This window comes from Nyctibius grandis, unplaced genomic scaffold (genome assembly GCF_013368605.1).
Source record: "Nyctibius grandis isolate bNycGra1 unplaced genomic scaffold, bNycGra1.pri scaffold_128_arrow_ctg1, whole genome shotgun sequence".
NCBI classification, from domain to species: domain Eukaryota; kingdom Metazoa; phylum Chordata; class Aves; order Nyctibiiformes; family Nyctibiidae; genus Nyctibius; species Nyctibius grandis.
In genome coordinates, this window is record NW_027167501.1 from 4,514 (window position 1) to 26,240 (window position 21,727).

The following is a 21,727-nucleotide window of genomic DNA, read 5'->3' on the forward strand; positions in this document are numbered from 1 at the left end:
CAATAGCACCCCACAGCACCCATGGGCACCCCACAGCACCCATGGTCACACCACAGCACCCCCAGCACCCATGGTCACCCCATAGCACCCACGGGCACCCCAAAGCACCCGTGGACACCCCACAGCACCCCACAGACACCCTGAGCCCCCACGCCCCCCCCCAGCACCCATGGGTGCCCCCAGCCCCCCCCCCCCCCGCTCCCATCATCCCCTTGTGTCCCCCCCCCGTGTCACCCCCCCCCCCCGTGACACCCCCCCCAGCTGCTCGCGCGGGGGGTGGGGGGGGGGCAGGGGTATAAGGCGCAGCGCGGGGTGTGGGTGCTGCACCCACCATGGCCGCCCCGGGGGGGACAGCGCCCGGCCACGCGCCCGCGGGGGTGAGGGCACCCGTGGGTGGGGGGGGCACCCATAGGGCTGGGGGGGGTCACTTGGGGTGGGGGGCACCCCTGGGGGGTGGGGGTGCAGCCAGGGGTGGGGGTACGGGGGGGCACAAAGGGCTGGGGGGCACCCATGGGGCTGGGGGGGAGCACCCATGGAGGGGGTACGGGGGGGGGGGCACCCATGGGTGGGGGTACGGGGGGGCACAAAGGGCTGGGGGGCACCTATGGGGCTGAGGGGGTCACCTAGGGGTGGGGGGCACCCCTGGGGCTGGGGGGGGCACCCCTGGGGTGGGAGGGGACCACCCATGGAGGGCACAAAGGGGTGGGGGGCACCCATGGGTGGGGGGGTGGCAGCAAGGGGGGGGGAGCACCCATGGGAGGGTGTTTGGGGGCGCTTATGGGGGGGATATGGGTGCGGGGGGGGGCCCCTCTATAGGGGGGTCCCCATTTTTTGGGGGGGGGGTCCCCAGGGTGCCCATGGGTACCAAAGGGGGGGGGTCCCCGTTGCAGGGGGGGGGTCCCCGTTACTGGGGGGGGGTCCCCGGAGTAGGGGGGGGTCCCCGTTACCGGGGGGGGTCCCTGTTTCGGGGGGGGGTCCCTGTTTCAGGGGGTTCCCCGTTACCGGAGGGTGTCCCCATTACTGGGGGGGTCCCTGGAGTAGGGGGGGGTCCCCATTTCGGGGGGGGGTCCCCGTTACCGGGGGGGGTCCCTGTTTCGGGGGGGGCGGTCCCTGTTTCAGGGGGTTCCCCGTTACCGGGGGGGGGGGTCTCCATTTCAAGGGGGGGTCCCCGTTACCGGAGGGTGTCCCCATTACTGGGGGGGGTGTCCCCGTTGCAGGGGGGGTCCCCGTTACCGGGGGGGTCCCCGTTACCGGAGGGTGTCCCCATTACTGGTGGGGGTCCCCGGAGTGTGGGGGGGTCCCCGTTACCGGAGGGTGTCCCCGTTTCGGGGGGGTGTCCCCGTTACCGGGGGGTGTCCCCGTTGCAGGGGGGGTCCCCGGAGCAGGGGGGGTCCCCGGAGCAGGGGGGGGGGGTCCCCGGAGCCGTCCCCCCCCCCCGAGCAGGAGCGGTTCTTCTCGCTGCTGAGCTCGGTGCAGGGAGCGCGGATGGAGGAGCAGCGCTGCAGCCTGGGGGGGGCGGCGGGTGAGGGGGGCACCCATGGGTGGGGGGGGCACCCATGGGGCTGGGGGGGCACCCATGGGGCTGGGGAGGCACCTATGGCGGGGTACGGGGGGCACGAAGGGGTGGGGGGGCACCCATGGGGCTGGGGGGGGCACCCATGGGGGGGGGCGCCCATGGGGGGGGCAAAAGGGGTGGAGGGGCACCCATGGGGCTGGGGGGGGCACAAAGGGGTGGGGGGCACCCATGGGGCTGGGGGAGGCACCCATGGGGGGGGTACGGGGGGCACAAAGGGGTGGGTGGGCACCCATGGGGCTGGGGGGGGCACAAAGGGGTGGAGGGGCACCCATGGGGCTGGGGGGGGGGGCACAAAGGGCCTGGGGGGGCACCCATGGGGCTGGGGGGGCACCTAGGGGTGGGGGGGAGTCGGGGGGGGTCCGTGGGTGCCGGGGGGGGGGTCCGTGGGTGCCATAGGGGGTCCGTGGGTGCCGGGGGGGGGTTGCCCGGTCCGTGGGTGCCATGGGGGGTCCATGGGTGTCATGGGGGTGTCCGTGGGTGCCGGGGGGGGGTTGCCCGGTCCGTGGGTGCCATGGGGGGTCCGTGGGTGCTGGGGGGGGGGGTTGCCCGGTCCGTGGGTGCCGGGGGGGGGTTGCCCGGTCCGTGGGTGCCGGGGGGGGTCCATGGGTGCCATGTCGCGGTGCAGGAGGGGGTGGCAGCCCCCCGCCCCCCCCCGAGCTGGCGTCGCTGCTGGAGCGGCTGGCACGGAGCCAGGGGCGGCGCATGGACGAGCAGCGCGTGGCCGCGCCCCGGCCGGGGGGCGGGGGGGGCAAGGTGGGGGGGCACCCATGGGGGGGGCACCCAGGGTGGGGGGGCACCTAAAGGGGGGGTAAGGGGGGGAGGGCCCGGGGGGGCACCCATGGGGGGTGCGAGGTGGGGGGGGCACCTGGGGGGTGGCAAGGTGGGGGGGGCACCCAAGGAGGGGGGGGCACCCAGGGTGGAGGGGGCACCCAATGAGGGGGGCAAGCGGGGGGGGGCATGTGGGGGCACCCATGGGGGGTGCGAGGTGGGGGGGGGGGCACCCAAGGAGGGGGGCAAGGTGGGGGGGGGGGGCACCTGGGGTGGGGGCACCCAAGGTGGGGGGGGGCATCCAGGGTGGAGGGGGGGCACCCATGGGGGGCACCGAGGGTGGGGGGGGTCCCGGGGGGCACCTGGAGGGGGGGGTCACCCCCCATGGGGACACCCAGGGCCCCCCCCCAGGTGCCACCTCACCCCCCCCCCGTCTCCCCGCAGGACTGAGCCCCCGGAGCCTGGCGATGCCACCGTCCCCCCCCCGATGTCCCCTCGGTGTCCCCTCCCTGTCCCCGCCCCCAACCTGTCACCCCTCAATAAACCCCCCCCAGCTCGGCACTGCGGGGCCTGTGACACCGGGGGGGACACTGGGGACACGGGTGGCATCGGGGCGGGGGGACACACCACACACGTGACACACAAGGCAGCCATCGTTGGTGGGTGGCACCAGGGGACACCCCGGGGGGGTGGCACTGGGGGACTGGGGACACCCACAGCTGATGGGGGACACCTGGGGACAGAGGACACCCTGGGGGGGTGGCACTGGGGGACAGGGAGCACCCAAGGGGGTGGCACTGGGGGATGGGGGACACCCACGGCAGACGGGTGACACCTGGGGACTGGGGACACTCTGGGGGGGTGGCACTGGGGGACTGGGGACACCCACGGCAGACGGGTGACACCTGGGGACTGGGGACCCCCTGGGGGGGTGGCACTGGGGGACAGGGAGCACCCAAGGGGGGTGGCAGTGGGGGACTGGGGACACCCATAGAGGTGGCACTAGGAGACACCCACAGCAAATGGGTGACACTAGGGGACAAGGAGCACCCAAAGGGGTGGCACTGGGGCACAGGGGCCACCCACAGAACACAGGTGACAAGTGTCACCCAGGAGGTGGCACTGGGGGACACCCACAGCAGATGGGTGACACTGGGGGACATGGGACACCCAAGGGGGTGGCACTGGGGGACTGGGGACACCCTGGGGGGGTGGCACTGGGGGACACCCACAGCAGACAGGTGACAGGGGACACCCAGGGGGTGGCACTGGGTGATACCCACAGCAGATGGGTGACACTGGGTGACATGGGACACCCTGGGGGGGTGGCACTGGGGGACTGGGGACACCCACTTCAGATGGGTGACACAAGGGACACGACACCCATAGGGGTGGCACTAGGGGACACCCACAGCAAATGGGTGACACTGGGGGACATGAGACACCCGTGGGGGTGGCACTGGGGCACAGGGGCCACCCACGGCAGGCAGGTGACACAGGACACCCATAGGGGTGGCACTGGGGGACACCCACAGCAAATGGGTGACACTAGGGGACATGGGACACCTGGGGGGTGGCACTGGGGGGGCAGGGCACACCTACAGCAGATGGGTGACACTAGGGGACACAGGACCCCCAGGTGGCACTAGGAGACACCCTGGGGACGCCCCTGTCACCGTGACCCCCCACGCAGGCGGTGCCGGTGCCATCACCCTTTATTGGGGGTGGGGGACACCCGGGGGTGTCACTTGTCCCCTCCAGCGCCGAGGTCACCGCGATGGCACCGGGAGGGTGGCAGGTGCCCGCGCACGTCCCCGGGTGACGCCGCCAGGGCAGGGGCACGGGGACGGCCACGTGTCCCCGCTGTCACCCGCAGTGGTGGCATCAGGACGCGGCCACGTGTCCCTTCTGTCACTGCCGGGGTGACAGGACGCGGCCATATGTCCCTTCTGTCACCCACATGGACGCGGTGGTGGCATCAGGGCGAAGCCACGTGTCCCCTCTGTCACCAACGGGGTCACGGCGATGGCACCAGGGCGAGTCCATGGTGACAACACGTGGCCACACGTCCCCTCTTGTCCCCAACACAGTCACAGCGATGGTGTCACGATAAAGTCACATCGAGTGGCCACGTGTCCCCTGTGTCACCGACGTGGCTGCAGTCACGCTGTCACCGCTGTGGCCCTGGTGACAGGACACTGCCACGTGTCCCCCGTGTCACTGACGTGGTCACGGTGTCCCGACGAAGCCACATTGAGGAGCCACATGTCCCCTGTGTCACCGATGTGGCCACGGTGTCACGATGAAGCCACATTGAAGGGACACGTGTCCCCTGTGTCACCGACGTGGCCACGGTGTCATGACGAAGCCACACTGAGGGGCCACGTGTCCCCTGTGTCACCGATGTCACCATGACGAAGCCACGTCAAGCACCCACGTGTCCCCTGTGTCACCGACGTGGCCACGGCGTCACGACGAAGCCACATTGAGGGGCCACATGTCCCCCGTGTCACCGATGTCACCGCGTCGAGCAGCCACGTGCCTCCTCTGTCACCGATGCCACCACGTCGAGCGGCCACGTGTCCCCTCTGTCACCCCCACGGCCACCCCGATGGTGTCACGACGCTCCCGCCGGTCCGTGTCACGGCGGGGGTGGCAGGGGGTGGCCGGGTGTCCCCGTGTCCCCTCACTCCCGTGTCCCCTTCCTCTCCCGCAGCCGCCGCTTCAGCTCCGCCATCGCCCGTCGCTGGGGGGGGGGACACGGGGGGGGGTCAGGGGACAGCGGGGACACGCGGGTGGCCCCGGGGAGGGACCGCGCCCTGCGGGGGGAGGGGACACACACAGGAGGGTGACGAGTGTCCCCTGGGTGTGGGGGTGTCCCCTGTGTCACCCCCCACCTGGTGCGGTGCTGCGGTGGCACCTTGGGGACATCAGGGATGGGGGGGGACGTTGGGGACAGGGGGAGATGTTGGGGACACCGGGGGAGGGGACATTGGGGACACTGTGAGGACGTTGAGGAGGGTGTTGGGGACAACGTGGGTGACGTTGGGGACACTGGGAGGACATTGGGGACATGTTGGGGACACCAGAGGGAACATTTGGGACATTGGGGACACCAGGAGGACGTTGGGGACACCGGGGGTGACATTTGGGACGCTGGGGGGACACATTGGAGATATTGGGGACACCAGGAGGGATACTGGGGACACTGGGGGTGACGTTGGAGACACCAGACCTGACACTGGGGACATTGGGGACACTGGGGTGGATGTCAGGGACATTGGGGACACCAGGGGGATGTTGGGGACACCGGGGGGGGGACACTGGACATGTTGGGGACACCGGGGGGGAACAGTGGGGGGGACATTGCAGGTGCTGGGGACACTGGGGGTGGCACTGAGGATGTTGGGGACACTGGGGACACGTTGGGGACACCATGGGGGGGACACTGGGGACACGTTGGGGACACCATGGGGGGGACATTGGGGACACGTTGGGGACACCGGGGGGGACACGGGGGGTCTCTCACCCGCTCGGGATCGTCCGGAGGAAAAATCTCCCTCTGGGGAAGAGCAGAGGGGGGATCAGCGGGGGAGGGGCACCCTGGGGTCCCCCCCGCCCCTCCCCCACCCTGAGGGGACCCTGCTGGCCCCAGCGCCCCTCCCCCACCTCTCCCCTCCCCCCCCCTTCAGGGAACCCAGGTGCCAATGGGCCCCTCCCCCCCACCCCGTGGGGACCCTGGCGGTTGCACCCCTCCCCCACCCCCTCCCCTCCTCCTTCAGGGGACCCGGGTGTCGAGGGTGCCCCTCCCCCACCTTGAGGGGACCCCGGTGGCTGGGCCCCTCCCCCACCCTGTACCCCTCCCCCACCCTGCACCCCTCCCCCCCTTGCACCCCCTTCCCCCCCCCCCTTCAAGGGACCCGGGTGTTGAGGGTGCCCCTCCCCCCCCCCCCGTGGGGACCCCAGCGGCTGGGCCCCTCCCCCACCCTGCACCCCTCCCCCCCTTGTGCCCCCCCCTCACCCCTCCCCCACCCTGCACCCCCCGCCCCTCCCCCTCCTTCAGGGGACCCGGGTGTCGAGGGTGCCCCTTCCCCACCCTGAGGGGACCCCGGTGGCTCGGCCCCTCCCCCCCTTGAGCCCCTCCCGCACCCCTCCCCCCCTTGAGCCCCTCCCCCGCCCCTCCCCCACCCGGCGCTGCCCCACGCGCCGCTCGAAGGCCCCCGGCTGGTTCGAGACCCAGAAGACACCGACGGGGAAGGACAAATACAGGAACATCTGGGGACAGCGACAGCGTCACCTGCTGCCACCCCCGGGCCACCCCCGGTCACCCGGGTCACCCCTGGGCCACCCCCACCCCACCCCCCCCCCGCGGTGGGTGACAGCGGGGTCACCTGGCCGAGGGCTGGAGGGGGGGGGGGGTGTCACCAGTGTCACCCACTGTCCCCACCTGTGTCCCAATGTCACCCCCTGCCACCCCCCCCCCCATTTGTGCCCCTCCCCCGGGGCAGGATGTCCCCTGCTGTCACCCCCGGGGCAGGACAGGCCCTTGCTGCCCCTTCCCCCCCACCTGCCCCCCCCCGGGTTAACACCCCCCATTTGCCCCCCCCCTTATTGCCCCCCCATTAACTGCCCCCCCCCGGGGTTAACACCCATTTGCCCCCCCCTTATTACCCCCCCACCTGCCCCCCCCCAGGGTTAACACCCCCCATTTGCCCCCCCCCTTATTATCCCCCCCATTACCTGCCCCCCTGGGGTTAACAACCCCCATCTCCCCCCTTATTGCCTCCCCCGAGCTGCCCCCCCCACTATTGCCCCCCTCCCCCTCCTAGTTAATCCCCCCCCCGCCTTGTTGCCCCCCCCGGGGTAACTCCCCCCCCCGCACCCGCAGGATCTCCAGCTTCACCCCCATGGCTCCTCCTGGGCCTCAGCACTTCCGCCTTCCCACCCCGCAACACGGCGGCCACTCATTGGCTGAACGCTCAGCATCGCCGCCGCCTGTTGGTTTAGGTGGGTCAGCGGGGGAGGGGCGAGGGCCTGAAGGGCGGGAGCGGCGACCAATGAGAGCGGGGGAGCGGCGCGGCCGCTGGTTGGCTTAGACGGGTGAGCGAGGGCGGGGCGAGGGCCTGAAGGGCGGGAGCGGCGCCAATGGGAGCTCGGGGAGATGCGCGGGCGGGAGATGGCCGAGCGGAAGTGGCGTCACAGCGGCCCCGCCGGAAGTGGAGCCTGAGAGGGGGAAGATGGCGGCGGAGGCGGCGGCTATGGCGGAGCCGGAGCCGGAGGAGGTGGAGATGGCGGAGCCGGAGAAGGAGCCGGAGCCGGAGCCGGAGCAGGAGAAGGAGGAGATGATGATGGCGGCGGCGATGGCGGAGCCGCAGGAGCCGCCGCAGCAGGAGGAGCCGGGGCCGGGGCCGGGCCTGGGCCTGGGCCTGGATTCGGATCCGGATCCGGAGCGGCCCGAGCTACGCTTCGTGAGTGCGGCGGGGTGGCGGGGTCCCCGTGTCCCCCCCCGTGTCCCACCCGCGTCCCCTCCCCTGCCTCATGTCCCCGTCCCTCCCCGGCCCTGTCCCCTCCTGTCCCCATCCCCGTGTCCCCGCGGCCCTCGCCGTGTCCCCATCTCTGTCCACGTCTCCCTTTCTTGTCCCCTCATCTATGGCGGTGGCCTTGTCCCTGTCCCCCCCGTGTCCCCGTCCCCCCCCGCGTGTCCCCGTGTCCCCCTCTCTCCCTGTCCTCACTGCCCCTTACCCCGCTTCTTGTCACCCCTCGTTCTCACTCCCCATGTCCCTGTCCCACATCACTCCCTGTTCCTCCTTCCTCTCACTCTCTGTCCCCCTCGCTGTCCCCTGTCCGTCCCCTCCATGTCCCCCCCAGTTTTGCTCCCTCCGCCCGTCCCCTCGCCCGTCCCCTCGCCCGTCCCCTCGCCCGTCCCCTCGCCCGTCCCCTCGCCCGTCCCCTCCGTGTCCCCTCCAGTTCTTGTTCCCTTGTCTGTCCCCTCCGTGTCCCCTCCAGTTCTTGTTTCCCTGTCCGTCCCCTCGCTGTCCTCTGTCCGTCCCCTCGCTGTCCCCTGTCTGTCCCCTCCCTGTCCCTTATCCATCCCTTCCCTGTCCCCCCCAGTTCTTGCTCCCCCCGCCCGTCCCTTGTCCGTCCCCTCCCTGTCCCCTGTCTGTCCCCTCTGTGTCCCCTCCAGTTCTTGCTGCCCCCGCCCATCCCCTGTCCGTCCCCTCGCTGTCCCCCGTCCATCCCCTCCGTGTCCCCTCCAGTTCTTGCTCCCCCCGCCCGTCCCCTCGCTGTCCCCCGCCCGTCCCCTCGCTGTCCCCCGCCCGTCCCCTCGCTGTCCCCTGTCCATCCCCTCGCCGTCCCCCATCCGTCCCCTCCCTGTCCTTCATGGTTCTTACTCCCCGTGCCCGTCCCCTCGCTGTTCCTGGTCCGTCCCCTCCCCGTTCCCCCCCTTCCTCTCGCCTCATGTCCCCCCCGGTTCTTGCCTCCCGCCTCTCCCCCCTCTGTCCCCCCCCCCGTCCCCTCTGTGTCCCCTCCAGTTCTTGCTCCCCCTCGCCGTCCCCCCCCCGTCCCCTCGCCGTCCCCTCGCCGTCCCCTCGCCGTCCCCCCCCCGTCCCCTCGCCGTCCCCTCGCCGTCCCCTCGCCGTCCCCTCGCCGTCCCCTCGCCGTCCCCTCGCCGTCCCCTCGCCGTCCCCTCGCCGTCCCCCGCCGTCCCCCGCCGTCCCCCGCCGTCCCCCGCCGTCCCCCGCCGTCCCCTCGCCGTCCCCTCGCCGTCCCCTCGCCGTCCCCCGCCGTCCCCTCGCCGTCCCCTGCTGTCCCCTCACTGTCCCCCGCCGTCCCCTTGCTGTCCCCCCTGGTTCTTGCTCCCCCCGCCCGTCCCCTCACTGTCCCCCTGCTGTTCCCTCGCTGTCCCCTGTCCGTCCCCTCACTGTCCCCTCCAGTTCTTGCTCCCCCCCCGCTGTCCCCTCACTGTCCCCCCGCTGTCCCCTCACTGTCCCCCGCCGTCCCCAGGAGGAGGAGGACATCCCGCACGAGGAGGAGCTCCTGCGCCAGCCCTTCTCGGTGCGCTGCTGGCTGCGCTACGCCCAGGCGCGCCGCGGGGGGCCCGGCCGCCGCCTCAACCTGCTCTTCGAGCGCGCCCTCAGGGAGCTGCCCGGCAGGTGGGGACACGGGGGGGACATGGGGGGACATGGGGGGGACACGGGGAGGGTGGAGGGGACACGGCGGGGACACGGGGACCACGAAGGGGGAGACACAGGGAGGTCAGGGGGACACAGGGACCTTGGGGTGCACCCTGGGGGGGACACAGGGACCTTGGGGGGGCACCCTGGGGGACACAGGGGACACAGGGACTGTGGGGGGGACACGGCGGGGACAGGGAGGGGACAGGGACCATCAACGGGGACACAGGGAGGTCAGGGGGGCACAGGGACCTTGGGGTGCACCCTGGGGGGGACACAGGGACTTTGGGGGGGCACCCTGGGGGACACAGGGGACACAGGGACCGTGGGGGGCACCCTAAGGGACAGAGGGACCTTGAGGGGGCACCCTGGGGGACATAGGGGGGACGGGGACTGCGAAGGGGGACACAGGGAGGTCAGGGGAACGCAGGGACCTTGAGGGGGCACCCTGGAGGGGACACGGGGGGGACACGGTGGGGACAGGGACCATCAAGGGGGACACAGGGAGCTGGGGGGGGACACAGGGACTTTGAGGGGAGCACATCGCAGGTGCCCTCAGAGGTGATAGAGGACATTCTGGGTTCCCTTATGGGTGACAAAGAGCATCTTAAGTCTTCTCATGGGTGACAAGGGACATCTTGGGACTCCCCGTGGGTGACAGGGAACCTTGTAGGTTTCCTCAGAGGTGGTAAAGGATCTTCTGGGTCTCCTCATGGGTGACGAGATCTTCTAGGTTTTTTCATGGGTGGCAATGTCTTGGGTCCCTTTATGGGTGACAGTGGACATCCAGGGTCCCCTCAGGGGTGATAAGGGACCTCCCAGGTCCCTTTGTGGGTGGCCACATGCTGGGTTCTGTTATGGGTGACAAAGGACCTTCTAGGTCCCATCATGGGTGACAGGGACATTCTGGGTCCCATCATGGGTGACAAAGAGTAGCTTAGCTCTCCTTATGGGTGATAGGGACAGCCCAGGTCTCCTGATGGGTGATAAGGGACCTTCTAGGTCTTGTCGGAGGTGACAGGGACATCCTGGGCGCCCTCATGGGTAACAAAGAACATATTAGGTTTTGTCAGTGGTGACAAGGGACATTCTGGGTCTCTTGATGGGTGACGGGGACATCCTGGGTGTCCCCATGGGTGACAGGTAACCTTGTAGGTCCCCTCACAGGTGACAAGGGACATCGTGGGGTCTGTTCGTGGGTGACAAAGCATTTTAGGTCTTCTCATGGGCGACAAGGGACGTTGTGGGTCCCCTTAGGGTGGCAGGGGTGGCGGGGGGGTGGCGGGGGGTGGCAGGGGGTGGCCGTGGTGACAGCGGTGTCCCCTGTCCCCAGTTACAAGCTGTGGTACCAGTACCTGCGGCTGCGGCGGCAGCAGGTGAAGGGCCGGTGCCCCGGGGACGCGGCCTACGAGGGGGCCAACGCCTGCCACGAGCGCGCCCTCGTCTTCATGCACAAGGTGGGGACATGGGGACACCCAGGGGACACTGGGGGAACAGTGGGGGGGACATGGGGACGGGGAGACACCAGGGGACAGGGGGGGACAGGGGGACACTGGGGGGACGCGGCGTACGAGGGCGCCAACGCCTGCCACGGGCGCGCCCTCGTCTTCATGCAGAAGGTGGGGACACCCAGGGGACATGGGGGGGACACCGGGGGACATGGGGACATGGGGGGGACGTGGGGACACTGGGAGGGGACATGGGACTGGGGGACACCGAGGGGGGGACGGGGGGTGCGGGCAGCTGGAGGGGATGCAGTGGGGAGAGGGAGGGGGCTGGGAGGGGCCGTGGAGCCCCAGAACTGCCCCCCTAAGTGCCCCCCCAGCCCCCTAAGTGCCCCCCCCAGCTCCTTGAGTGCCCCCCCAGCCCCCTAACCACCCCTAAGTGCCCCCTAACCACCCCTAAGTGCCCCCCAAGCCCCCTAACCACCCCTAAGTGCCCCCACAGCACCATAACTACCCCTGAGTGCCCCTCTGCGCTGTAACTACCCCTAAGTGCCCCCCCAGCACCATAAGTACCCCTAAGTGCCCCCCCAGCCCCCTAAGTGCCCCCCCAGCACCATAAGTACCCCTAAATGCCCCCCCAGCCCCCCAAGTGCCCCCCCAGCACCATAACTGCCCCCCCCAGCCCCGCAGCCACTCCTAAGTGCCCCTCCAGCCCCCTAAGTAGCCCCCCAGCACTGTAATTACCCCTATGAGCCCTCCCCAGCCCCATAACTGCCCCCCCAAGCCCTCCCCAGCCCCACAGCCACCACTGTAAGGCCCCCCAGCCCCCTAAGTGCCCCCCTAGCGCTATAGCTACCCCGAAGTGCCCCCCCAGCCCCCCCTGCGCCATAACTACCCCCCTAAGTGCCCCCCCAGCCCCCTAAGTGCCCCCCCAGCACCATAACTACTCCTATAAGCCCCCCCCGGCCCCCTAAGTGCCCCCTAGCCCCCTAAGTGCCCCCCCAGCCCCATAACTGCCCTCCCCAGCTCCACAGCCCCCCCTAAGTGCCCCCCCAGCTCCATAAGTACCCCTGTAAGTACCCCCCCAGCACCATAACTACCCCTAAGTGCCCCCCCCAGCCCCCTAAGTGCCCCCCCAGCACCATAAGTACCCCTGTAAGTGCCCCCCAGCCCCATAACTGCTCTCCCCAGCCACCCCTAAGTGCCCTCCCAGCCCCCTAAGTGCCCCCCCAGCACCGTAACTATTCCTATAGCTCCCCCCCAGCACCATAACTACCCCCCTAAGTGCCCCCCCAGCCCCCTAAGTGCCCCCCCAGCCCCCTAACTACTCCTATAAGCCTCCCCCGGCCCCCTAAGTGCCCCCCCCAGCCCCATAACTGCCCTCCCCAGCTCCACAGCTCCCCCTAAGTGCCCCCCGAGCTCCATAACTACTCCTAAGTGCCCCCCCCAGCCCCCTAAGTGCCCCCCCAGCACCATAAGTACCCCTGTAAGTGCCCCCCAGCCCCATAACTGCTCTCCCCAGCCACCCCTAAGTGCCCCCCCAGCACCGTAACTATTCCTATAGCTCCCCCCCAGCCCCCTAAGTGCCCCCCCAGCCCCCTAACTGCCCCCCCCCCCCACAGATGCCCCGCATCTGGCTGGATTACTGCCAGTTCCTGGCCGACCAGGGCCGCATCACCCGCACCCGCCGCACCTTCGACCGGGCGCTGCGGGCGCTGCCCGTCACCCAGCACCACCGCCTCTGGCCCCTCTACCTGCAGTTCGTGCGGCGCCACCCGCTGCCCGAGACCGCCGTGCGCGTGTACCGCCGCTACCTCAAGGTACGGGGGGGGCACGGGTGGCACCCCGGGGCGGTGGCACCCTCTGTGGTGGCACGCCGGGGCAGTAGTATAGTCAGTAGGGGCACCCCGGGGCCTTGACACGCTCTGTGGTGGCACCATAGGGTCGTGACGTGCCCAGTGGTGGCACCTGTGATGGTGTCATACCCAGTAGTGACACCCTGGGGCAGTGGCACACCCTGTGGTGGCACCTTAGGGCGATGGCATACTCTGTAGTGGCACTCTAGGACCATGGCACGCTCCACAGTGGCACCCTGGGGCGGTGGCATGCCCAGTGGTGGCACCCTGGGGCGGTGGCGTGCTCTGTGGTGGTACCCTGGGACCATGGCACACTCCACAGTGGCACCCTGGGGCGGTGGCATGCCCAGTGGTGGCACCCTGGGGCGGTGGCATGCTCTGTGGTGGTACCCTGGCACCATGGCACGCTCCACAGTGGCAGCCTAGGGTGGTGGCATGCCCAGTGGTGGTACCCTGGGGTGGTGGCATGCTCTGTGGTGGTACCCTGGCACCATGGCACGCTCCACAGTGGCAGCCTGGGGTGGTGACATGCCCGGTGGTAGCACCCTCCATGGTGTCACTCCAGGGTGGTGGCACGCTCTGCAGTGGCACTCTGGGGCAGTGGCGCACCAGGATGGTGGCACGCTCTGTGGTGGCATGCCCGGTGGTGACACCCTGGGGTGGTGACACACCTGGTGGTAGCACCCTGGTGCAGTGGCCAGCTCTGTGGTGGCACCCTGGGGTGGTGGTGTAGCCAGTAGTGGCACCCCTGGTGGGGTGACAGGCTCTGTGGTGTCATCCTGGGGTGGGGATACACTCCACAGTGGCACCGTGGGGTGGTGACATGCCCAGTGGTGGCACCTGTGATGGTGTCATACTCTGTGGTGGCACCCTGGGGTGGTGGCACACTTGGTGGTGGCACCCTGGGGTGGCGGTGTAGCCAGTAGTGGTACCCCAGGATGGTGACATGCTCTGTGGTGGCACCCTGGGACCATGGCACACTCCTCAGTGGCAGCCTGGGGTGGTGGCACGCTCCATGGTGGCACCCCGGGGTGGTGGCACCCTGGGGCGATGGCACACCTGGCAATGGCACCCCAGGGTGGTGGCACAACTCCACTGTGGCACTTTGGGGTGCTGGCACACTCTGTGGTGGCAGCCTGGGACCATGGCACACTCCACAGTGGCAGCCTGGGGTGGTGGCACGCTCCATGGTGGCACCCCAGGGTGGTGACACGCTCTGCAGTGACACCTCAGGGTGGTGACACGCTCTGTGGTGGCACCCTGGGACCATGGCACACTCTACAGTGGCACCCTGGGGTGGTGACACGCTCCATGGTGGCACCCTGGGGTGCTGGTGTAGCCAGCAGTGGCACCCTGGGGCGGTGACATGCTCTGTGGTGGCACCCTGGCACCATGGCATGCTCCACAGTGGCAGCCTGGGGCGGTGGCGTGCCCGATGGTGACACCCTGGGGTGGTGGCACTCCTGGTGGTAGCACCCTGGTGCAGTGGCATGCTCTGTGGTGGCACCCTGGGGTGGTGGCATGGGACAGAGGTGGCAGGGGACAGGGACAGAGGTGCCAAGGCCAGCGCTGGCAGCGGGTGTTCCCAGCGGGGCCGGGGCAGGCTGGGTGTCACCGGGGCGGGGTTGGGGGCACGGCCAGGGGCCGTGGGGTCCCTGTGCCCCCCAGGGTGGTGGCCCCGGTGCCAGCGCTGTCCCCTGTCCCCTGCCAGCTGTGCCCCGAGGGCGCGGAGGAGTTCGTGGGGTACCTGCGCTCCGCGGGGCGCCTGGGCGAGGCGGCCGCCCGCCTGGCACGGCTCGTCAATGACAGCACCTTCGTGTCCCGGGAGGGCAAGTCCAACTACCAGGTGGGGGCTGGGGGGGCACCCATGGGTGGGGGGGGCACCCAGGGGTGTGGAGGGGGACCCAGGGGTGGGGGGGGGGACCTAGGGGTGCTGGGGGGAGTGGCAGGGGGGGGACCTGGGGGTGATGGGGGGGGCACACAGGGGTGATGGGGGGTTGTGGGGGCACCCATGGGTGCTGGGGGGGGACCCAGGGATGCTGGGGGTACCCAGGGGTGGTGGGGGGTTGTGGGGGCACCCGGGGGTGCTGAGGGGAGTGGGGGGGGGCACCCAGGGGTGCTGGGGGGGGATCCAGTGGTGGTGGGTGGGTGAGTGAGGGGGACCCAGGGGTGCTGGGGGGGCACCCAGGGGTGCTGGGGGGAGGTAGGGGGCACCCAGGGGTGCTGGGGGGTTCAGGGCAGTGTTGGGGGGTTCAGGGAGCACCCATGGGTGCTGGGGGTGTTCAGGGGGGTTCAGGGGGCACCCATGGGTGCTGGGGGGTTCAGGGGGCACCCATGGGTGCTGGGGGTGTTCAGGGGGGTTCAGGGGGCACCCATGGGTGCTGACCCCCCCTTTGTCCCCCCCCAGCTGTGGCAGGAGCTGTGCGAGCTGCTCTCGCAGCACCCCGGGGTCCCTGCAGGTTCAGGGGGGTTCAGGGGGCACCCATGGGTGCTGGGGGTGTTCAGGGGGGTTCAGGGGGCACCCATGGGTGCTGATCCCCCCCTTTGCCCCACCCCCCAGCTGTGGCAGGAGTTGTGCGAGGTGCTCTCGCAGCACCCCGGGGGTCCTGCATGTCCTGGGGTCTCCCATGGGTGCTGGGGGATTTGGGGGGGTTCAGGGGGCACCCATGGGTGCTGGGGGGGTTCAGGGGGGTTCAGGGGGCACCCATGGGTGCTGACCCCCCCCTTTCCCCCCCCCCCCCAGCTGTGGCAGGAGCTGCGCGAGCTGCTCTCACAGCACCCCGGGGTCCCTGCAGGTTCAGGGGGGTTCAGGGGTCACCCAGGGGTGCTGGGGGTGTTGAGGGGGGTTCAGGGAGCACCCATGGGTGCTGACCCCCCCCTTTCCCCCCCCAGCTGTGGCAGGAGCTGTGCGAGCTGCTCTCGCAGCACCCCGGCCGCGTGGGGCCCCTGGACGCGGGCGCCATCATCCGGGGGGGCCTCACCCGCTTCACGGACCAGCGCGGGCGCCTCTGGGGGGCCCTGGCCGACTGCTACATCCGCAGCGGCCACCTCGAGAAGGTGACGTGTCCCCAAGTGCCACCCCACGGCCACCCGCCCTCGGCCACCGCCACCAGGGCCACCCCAGAGCCTGTCCCCTGTCCCTCACCCCCCACCAAGGACACCAGCTCCCCGCTTCCCCCTGCCCCAAAGCCACCCCAGGGCCACCAAGGGGCTGGTTTCTGTCCCCAGGGCCACCACAGGGCCTGTCCCCAACGCCACCGCAAGGCCACCACCCCCTCCGGTTCCCCACCCTCAAAGCCACCCCAAGGCCACCAAGGGGCTGGTTTCTGTCCCCAGGGCCACCCCCAGCACCCATCCCCTGTCCCCAAAGCCACCCCAGGGCCACCAAGGGGCTGGTTTGTGTCCCCAGGGCCACCACAGGGCGCATCCCCTGTCCGCAGGGCCACCAAGGTCCTGGGTTTCTGTCCCCAAGGCCACCCCAGCACCCATCCCCTGTCCCCAACGCCACCCCAAGGCCACCACCCCTCTGATTCCCCCCCTCCCAAAGCCACCCCAGGGCCACCAAGGGGCTGGTTTCTGTCCCCAGGGCCACCACAGGGCCCATTCCCTGTCCCCAACAAGGCCACCACCCGCTTGATTCCCCAAACCCACCCCAGGGCCACCCCAGCACCCGTTCCCTGTCCCCAGCGCCACCCCAAGGCCACCAAGGGTCTGGTTTCTGTCCCCAGGGACACCACAGGGCCCATCCCCTGTCCCCAGAGCCACCAAGGTTCTGGGATTCTGTCCCCAAGGCCACCACAGTGCTCGTCTCCTGTCCCCATGTCACCCCAGGGCCACCACAGCACCCGTCCCCTGTCCCCAGAGCCACCAAGGTCCTGGGTTTCTGTCCCCAAGGCCACCCCAGCCCCTGTCCCCCACCCCACTGCCACCAGAGTCCCAGGCTTCTGTCCCCAACCCAGGGCCACCACCGTGCCCATCCCCTGTCCCCCCGTCACCCTGGAGCCACCACAAACACGGGCCCCTGTCCCGCTGTCACCCCAGAGTCACCCCCTGTCCCCAGAGCCACCACCCCCCCAATCCCCTGTCCCCATGTCACTCAGAAGCCACTCCCCCATCCCCTGTCCCCAAACCACCCCAGAGCCACCCCCCCAATTCCTTGTCCCCAAAGCCACCACTGCCCTAGTCACCTGGCCCCATGTCACTCAGGAGCCACCCCCCTCTCAATCCCTTGTCCCCAGAGCCACCCCTCCCAATTCCTTGTCCCCAAAGCCACCACCACCCCAGTCCCCTGTCCCCATGTCACTCAGAAGCCACCCTCCCCAGTCCCATGTCCCCAAACCACCCCAGAGCCACCCCCCTGAATTCCTTGTCCCCAAAGCCACCCCCCCATCCCCTGTCCCCAAACCACCCCAGAGCCACCCCCCCAATTCCTTGTCCCCAAGGCCACCACCCTCCCCTGTCCCCATGTCACCCCACAGCCACCAGCCCCCCAATCCCCTATTCCCCCCTGCTCAGACCCCACCACCCTGGGGCGCTCCGTCCCTGTCCCCCCCAGCCCAGTGTCCCCACCATGGTGTCCCCAGCCCCGTGTCCCCCCCGCGGTGTCCCCAACCCGGTGTCCCCCCCGGGGTGTCCCCGCAGGCCCGGGACGTGTACGAGGAGGCGGTGCAGACGGTGATGACGGTGCGGGACTTCACGCAGGTCTTCGACAGCTACGCCCGCTTCGAGGAGAGCGTCATCGCCGCCAAGATGGAGACGGCCGCCGAGCTGGGCCGCGACGAGGACGGTGAGGGGGGGCTTGTGCCTCAGTTTCCCCCCAAAATAGTGAGTTTGGGGGGCCCCTGCCCCAGTTTCCCCCAAAAAACGGGGAGTTTGGGGGTCTCGTGCCTCAGTTTCCCCAAAAAATGGGGAGTTTAGGGGTGCCCTGTGTCACTTTTCCTCCAAAAAGAGTGAGTTTGGGGGGTCTCGTGCCTCAGTTTCCCCCCAAAAATGGGGAGTTTGGGGGTCTCGTGCCTCAGTTTCCCCCAAAACCAGGGAGTTTGGGGGTCTCGTGCCTCAGTTTCCCCCAAAAATTGTGGCTTTGGGGGTCTCATGCCTCAGTTTCCCTCTAAAAACAGGGAGTTTGGGGGTCTCGTGCCTCAGTTTCCCCCCAAAACGGAGTTTGGGGGTCTCGTGCCTCAGTTTCCCCCTTAAAAAACAGGGAGTTTGGGGGTCTTGTGCCTCAGTTTCCCTCAAAAATGGGGAGTTTGGGGGTCTCGTGCCTCAGTTTCCCCAAAAACGGGGAGTTTGGGGGTCTCGTGCCTCAGTTTCCCCCCAAAATTGTGGCTTTTGGGGCGCCCTGCCTCAGTTTCCCCCCAAAAACGGTGAGTTTGGGGGGTCTCGTGCCTCAGTTTCCCCCAAAAAATGGGGAGTTTGGGGGTCTCGTGCCTCAGTTTCCCCCAAAATGGGGAGTTTGGGGGTCTCGTGCCTCAGTTTCCCCCAAAATGGGGAGTTTGGGGGTCTCGTGCCTCAGTTTCCCCAAAAACAGGGAGTTTGGGGGTCTCGTGCCTCAGTTTCCCCCCAAAATGGGGAGTTTGGGGGTCTCGTGCCTCAGTTTCCCCCAAAATGGGGAGTTTGGGGGTCTCGTGCCTCAGTTTCCCCAAAAACAGGGAGTTTGGGGGTCTCGTGCCTCAGTTTCCCCCCAAAATGGGGAGTTTGGGGGTCTCGTGCCTCAGTTTCCCCCAAAATGGGGAGTTTGGGGGTCTCGTGCCTCAGTTTCCCCAAAAACAGGGAGTTTGGGGGGCTCGTGCCTCAGTTTCCCCCCCCCAAGGGTGACTTTGGGGTCCCCTGGGGCTCACTGTCACCTCACCCCTCACCCCTGGGTGCACCCAGCACCCTAGGTGTCCCCAGACCCCCTGTCCCCACCCCAGAGGACACCCAGTGCCCCGTGTGGGTGCTGGTCACCTTGTCCCCATGTGTGCCGTGGTCACCCTGTCCCCACATGTCCCTTGACTCCCTGTCCTGTCCCCAAGTGTCCCCACCCCAAGACATCTCCAGCACCCTGGGGTCACCCTGGGCATCCCCAGACCCCCTGTCCCCACCCCAGGGGACACCCAGCGCCCTGTGTGGGTGCCGGTCACCCCATCCCCACGTGTCCCCTGGTCACCCTGTCCCCCTGTGTCCCCTGGTCACCCTGTCCCCATGTGTCCCCAGACCCCCTGTCCCCACCCCAAGACACCCCCAGCACCCTGGGGGGATCCTGGTCACCCCGCAGGGGACACCCAGCGCCCCATATGGGTGCTGGTCACCCCATCCTGACATGTCCCCATGTGTCCCCACGGTGTCCCCAGAGGAGGTGGACCTGGAGCTGCGCCTGGCGCAGGCACTGGTCACCCCGGGTGTCCCCAGACCCCCTGTCCCCACCCCAGAGGACACCCAGTGCCCCGTGTGGGTGCTGGTCACCTTGTCCCCATGTGTCCCCACATGTCCCCAGAGCCTCTGTCCCCACCCCAAGACACCTCCAGCACTCTGGGGTCACCCCGGGTGTCCCCAGACCCCCCGTCCCCACCCCGGGGGACACCCAGCGCCCCATATGGGTGCCGGTCGCCTTGTCCCCACGTGTCCTGACGTGTCCCCATGTGTCGCCACGGTGTCCCCAGAGGAGGTGGACCTGGAGCTGCGCCTGGCGCGCTTCGAGCAGCTGGTGGCCCGGCGCCCGCTGCTGCTCAACAGCGTCCTCCTGCGCCAGAACCCCCACAACGTGCACGAGTGGCACAAGCGGGTGCAGCTGTACCAGGGCCAGCCCCAGCAGGTGGGCACGCGGCGGGGGGACGTGGGGACACGGGGGGGGACGTGGGGACACCGGGGGGACATGGGGACGTGGTGGGCGATGTGGGGACATGGGGACATGGTGGGGACACGGACGTGGGGACACGGTGGGGACGTGGTGGGGACGTGATGGGGATGTAGTGGGGGACGTGGTGGGGACACGGTGGGGGACGTGGGGACACGGGGGGGACGTGGGGACACGGGGGGGGACATGGTGGGGGACATGGGGACGTGGTGGGGAACGTGGTGGGGACACGGTGGGGGACATGGGGACATGGTGGGGAACACGGGGATGTGGTGGGGGACACGGTGGGGGGACATGGGGGACGTGGCAGGGATATGGGGACACGGGGACACGGGGATGTGGTGGGCGACGTAGTGGGGGACGTGGGGACACGGGGGACGTGGTGGGGGACACAGTGGGGGACAAGGTGGGGATGTGGTGGGGACATGATGGGGGACATGGGGACGTGGTGGGGGACACGGGGATGTGGTGGGGGATGTGGTCGGGACACGGGGACATGGTGGGGACGTGGTGGGGGACATGGGGGATGTGGGGGACACGGTGGGGGACAAGGTGGGGGACACGGTGGGAGACGTGGCGGGGACACAGTGGGGATGTGGTGGGGGACATGGGACATGGTGAGGGACGTGGCAGGGACATAGTGGGGGACACGGGGGACGTGGCAGGGACACGGGGACACTGGGGTCATGGGGGACGTAGTGGGGGATGTGGTGGGGACGTGGCAGGGGACATGGTGGGGGACACGGGGACGTGGTGGGTGACATAGTGGGGGACGTGGTGGGGGACACGGGGACGTGGTGGGGGACACGGGGACGTGGTGGGGGACAAGGTGGGGACATGATGTGGTGGGGGACACGGTGGGGACATAGGGACGTGGGCAGCGTAGTGGGGGGCGTGGTGGGGACACGGTGGGGACACGGTGGGGACATGGTGGGGACATAGTGGGGAACACGGGGACATAGTGGGGGACATGATGGGAACATGGTGGGGGACGTGGCAGGGACACAGGCGACACTGGGGGATGTGGCGGGGACACTGGGGGACACAGTGGGAGACGTAGTGGGGATGTGGCAGGGACATGGTGGGGGACACGGGGACACAGTGGGGACGTAGGGGACATGGTGGGACACGTAGCAGGGACACGTGGCGGGGACGTGGTGGGAGACGTGGCAGGGACACGGTGGGGGACATGGCTGGGACATGGTGGGGGACATGGTGGGGGACGTGGTGGGGACGTGGGACACAGGGACATTGGGGTGGGTGTAGGGGGACATGTGGGGACATGGGAGTGAGTACAGGGGACACTTGGGGACATTGGGGCGGGTGTAGGGGACATGTGGGGACCCCAGAATGCGTATAGGGGACATACAGGGACAGTGGGGTGGACAGGAGGGGACGCGGGTGGACGTGGGGACAGTGGGGTGGACACGAGGGGACACCCTTGGTGCTGCAGGGTGGGTACCGGGGGGGGGGGCACATGGGGACAGCGGGGGGGGGGGGTTGACGTGTCCCTACGTGTCCCTACGTGTCCCTGACGTGTCCCCGCGTGTCCCCAGATCATCCGCACCTACACGGAGGCCGTGCGCACGGTGGAGCCCGCCAAGGCCACCGGGCGTCCCCACGGGCTCTGGGTGGCCTTCGCCCGCTTCTACGAGGACAACGGGCAGCTGGACGACGTGAGGGGACACCCGCGTCCCCAACCCCCCTGTCCCCGTGTCCCCCAGACCCTGACTGTCCCCCCTGTCCCCCAACCCTCCTGTCCCCATGTCCCCCCGGCTGTCCCCTCTGTCCCCTCTGAACCCCCACTGTCCCCCAGTGTCCCCCCAACCCTGACTGTCCCCAATGTCCCCCCAACCCTGACTGTCCCCCATGTCCCCCAGACCCTGACTGTCCCTTCTGTCCCCCAACCCTGACTGTGTCCCCAGACCCTGACTGTGTCCCCAAACCCTGACTGTCCCCTCTGTCCCCCAACTCCCCTGTCCCCGTGTCCCCCAGACCCCGACTGTCCCCTCTGAACCCCCACTGTCTCCCAATGTCCCCCCACCCCTGACTGTCCCTTTGTGTCCCCCACCCCC

At 69.3% G+C, this 21,727-nt stretch overlaps 3 protein-coding genes across 5 annotated transcripts in view; 2 read left to right on the forward strand and 1 right to left on the reverse strand.

Moving 5' to 3' along the window:
* The first annotated feature begins 332 nt into the window (after window positions 1–332).
* Window positions 333–2,794, forward strand: PCP2 (Purkinje cell protein 2). Its single transcript, XM_068424585.1, has 4 exons — window positions 333–377; window positions 1,441–1,522; window positions 2,205–2,329; window positions 2,789–2,794. The coding sequence occupies exons 1-4, from the start codon at window positions 333–335 to the stop codon at window positions 2,792–2,794; spliced, it is 258 nt and encodes an 85-aa protein (XP_068280686.1).
* Window positions 2,795–4,041: 1,247 nt separating this feature from the next.
* PET100 (PET100 cytochrome c oxidase chaperone) lies at window positions 4,042–7,312 on the reverse strand. Its single transcript, XM_068424586.1, is given in 5 exon segments — window positions 4,042–5,090; window positions 5,874–5,906; window positions 6,533–6,619; window positions 7,227–7,268; window positions 7,271–7,312. Coding segments are annotated over 5 exon segments (264 nt in total). The 3' UTR covers window positions 4,042–5,030.
* A 249-nt stretch (window positions 7,313–7,561) lies between these two features.
* The window catches only part of XAB2 (XPA binding protein 2), a 29,235-nt gene continuing 15,069 nt past the window's right edge, over window positions 7,562–21,727 (forward strand). For all 3 annotated transcript variants that reach the window (XM_068424590.1, XM_068424587.1, XM_068424588.1), the window contains exons 1-9: window positions 7,562–7,812; window positions 9,350–9,498; window positions 10,853–10,976; window positions 12,587–12,784; window positions 14,532–14,666; window positions 15,713–15,877; window positions 17,462–17,606; window positions 19,459–19,610; window positions 21,209–21,328. In XM_068424590.1, coding sequence (XP_068280691.1) covers window positions 7,582–7,812; window positions 9,350–9,498; window positions 10,853–10,976; window positions 12,587–12,784; window positions 14,532–14,666; window positions 15,713–15,877; window positions 17,462–17,606; window positions 19,459–19,610; window positions 21,209–21,328 — 1,419 coding nt within the window. In that variant the 5' untranslated portion in view covers window positions 7,562–7,581. The remainder of the gene's footprint in view (window positions 7,813–9,349; window positions 9,499–10,852; window positions 10,977–12,586; window positions 12,785–14,531; window positions 14,667–15,712; window positions 15,878–17,461; window positions 17,607–19,458; window positions 19,611–21,208; window positions 21,329–21,727) is intronic.

What these genes read in the sequence shown, in the direction of transcription:
- PCP2 (XM_068424585.1), top strand. Translation starts at nt 333, where the DNA reads ATGGCCGCCCCGGGGGGGACAGCGCCCGGCCACGCGCCCGCGGGG. An exon ending in CCGGCCACGCGCCCGCGGGG is followed by an intron (nt 378 to 1,440) that starts GTGAGGGCACCC and finishes CCCCCCCCCGAG; the next exon opens with CAGGAGCGGTTCTTCTCGCT. An exon ending in CAGCCTGGGGGGGGCGGCGG is followed by an intron (nt 1,523 to 2,204) that starts GTGAGGGGGGCA and finishes GCGGTGCAGGAG; the next exon opens with GGGGTGGCAGCCCCCCGCCC.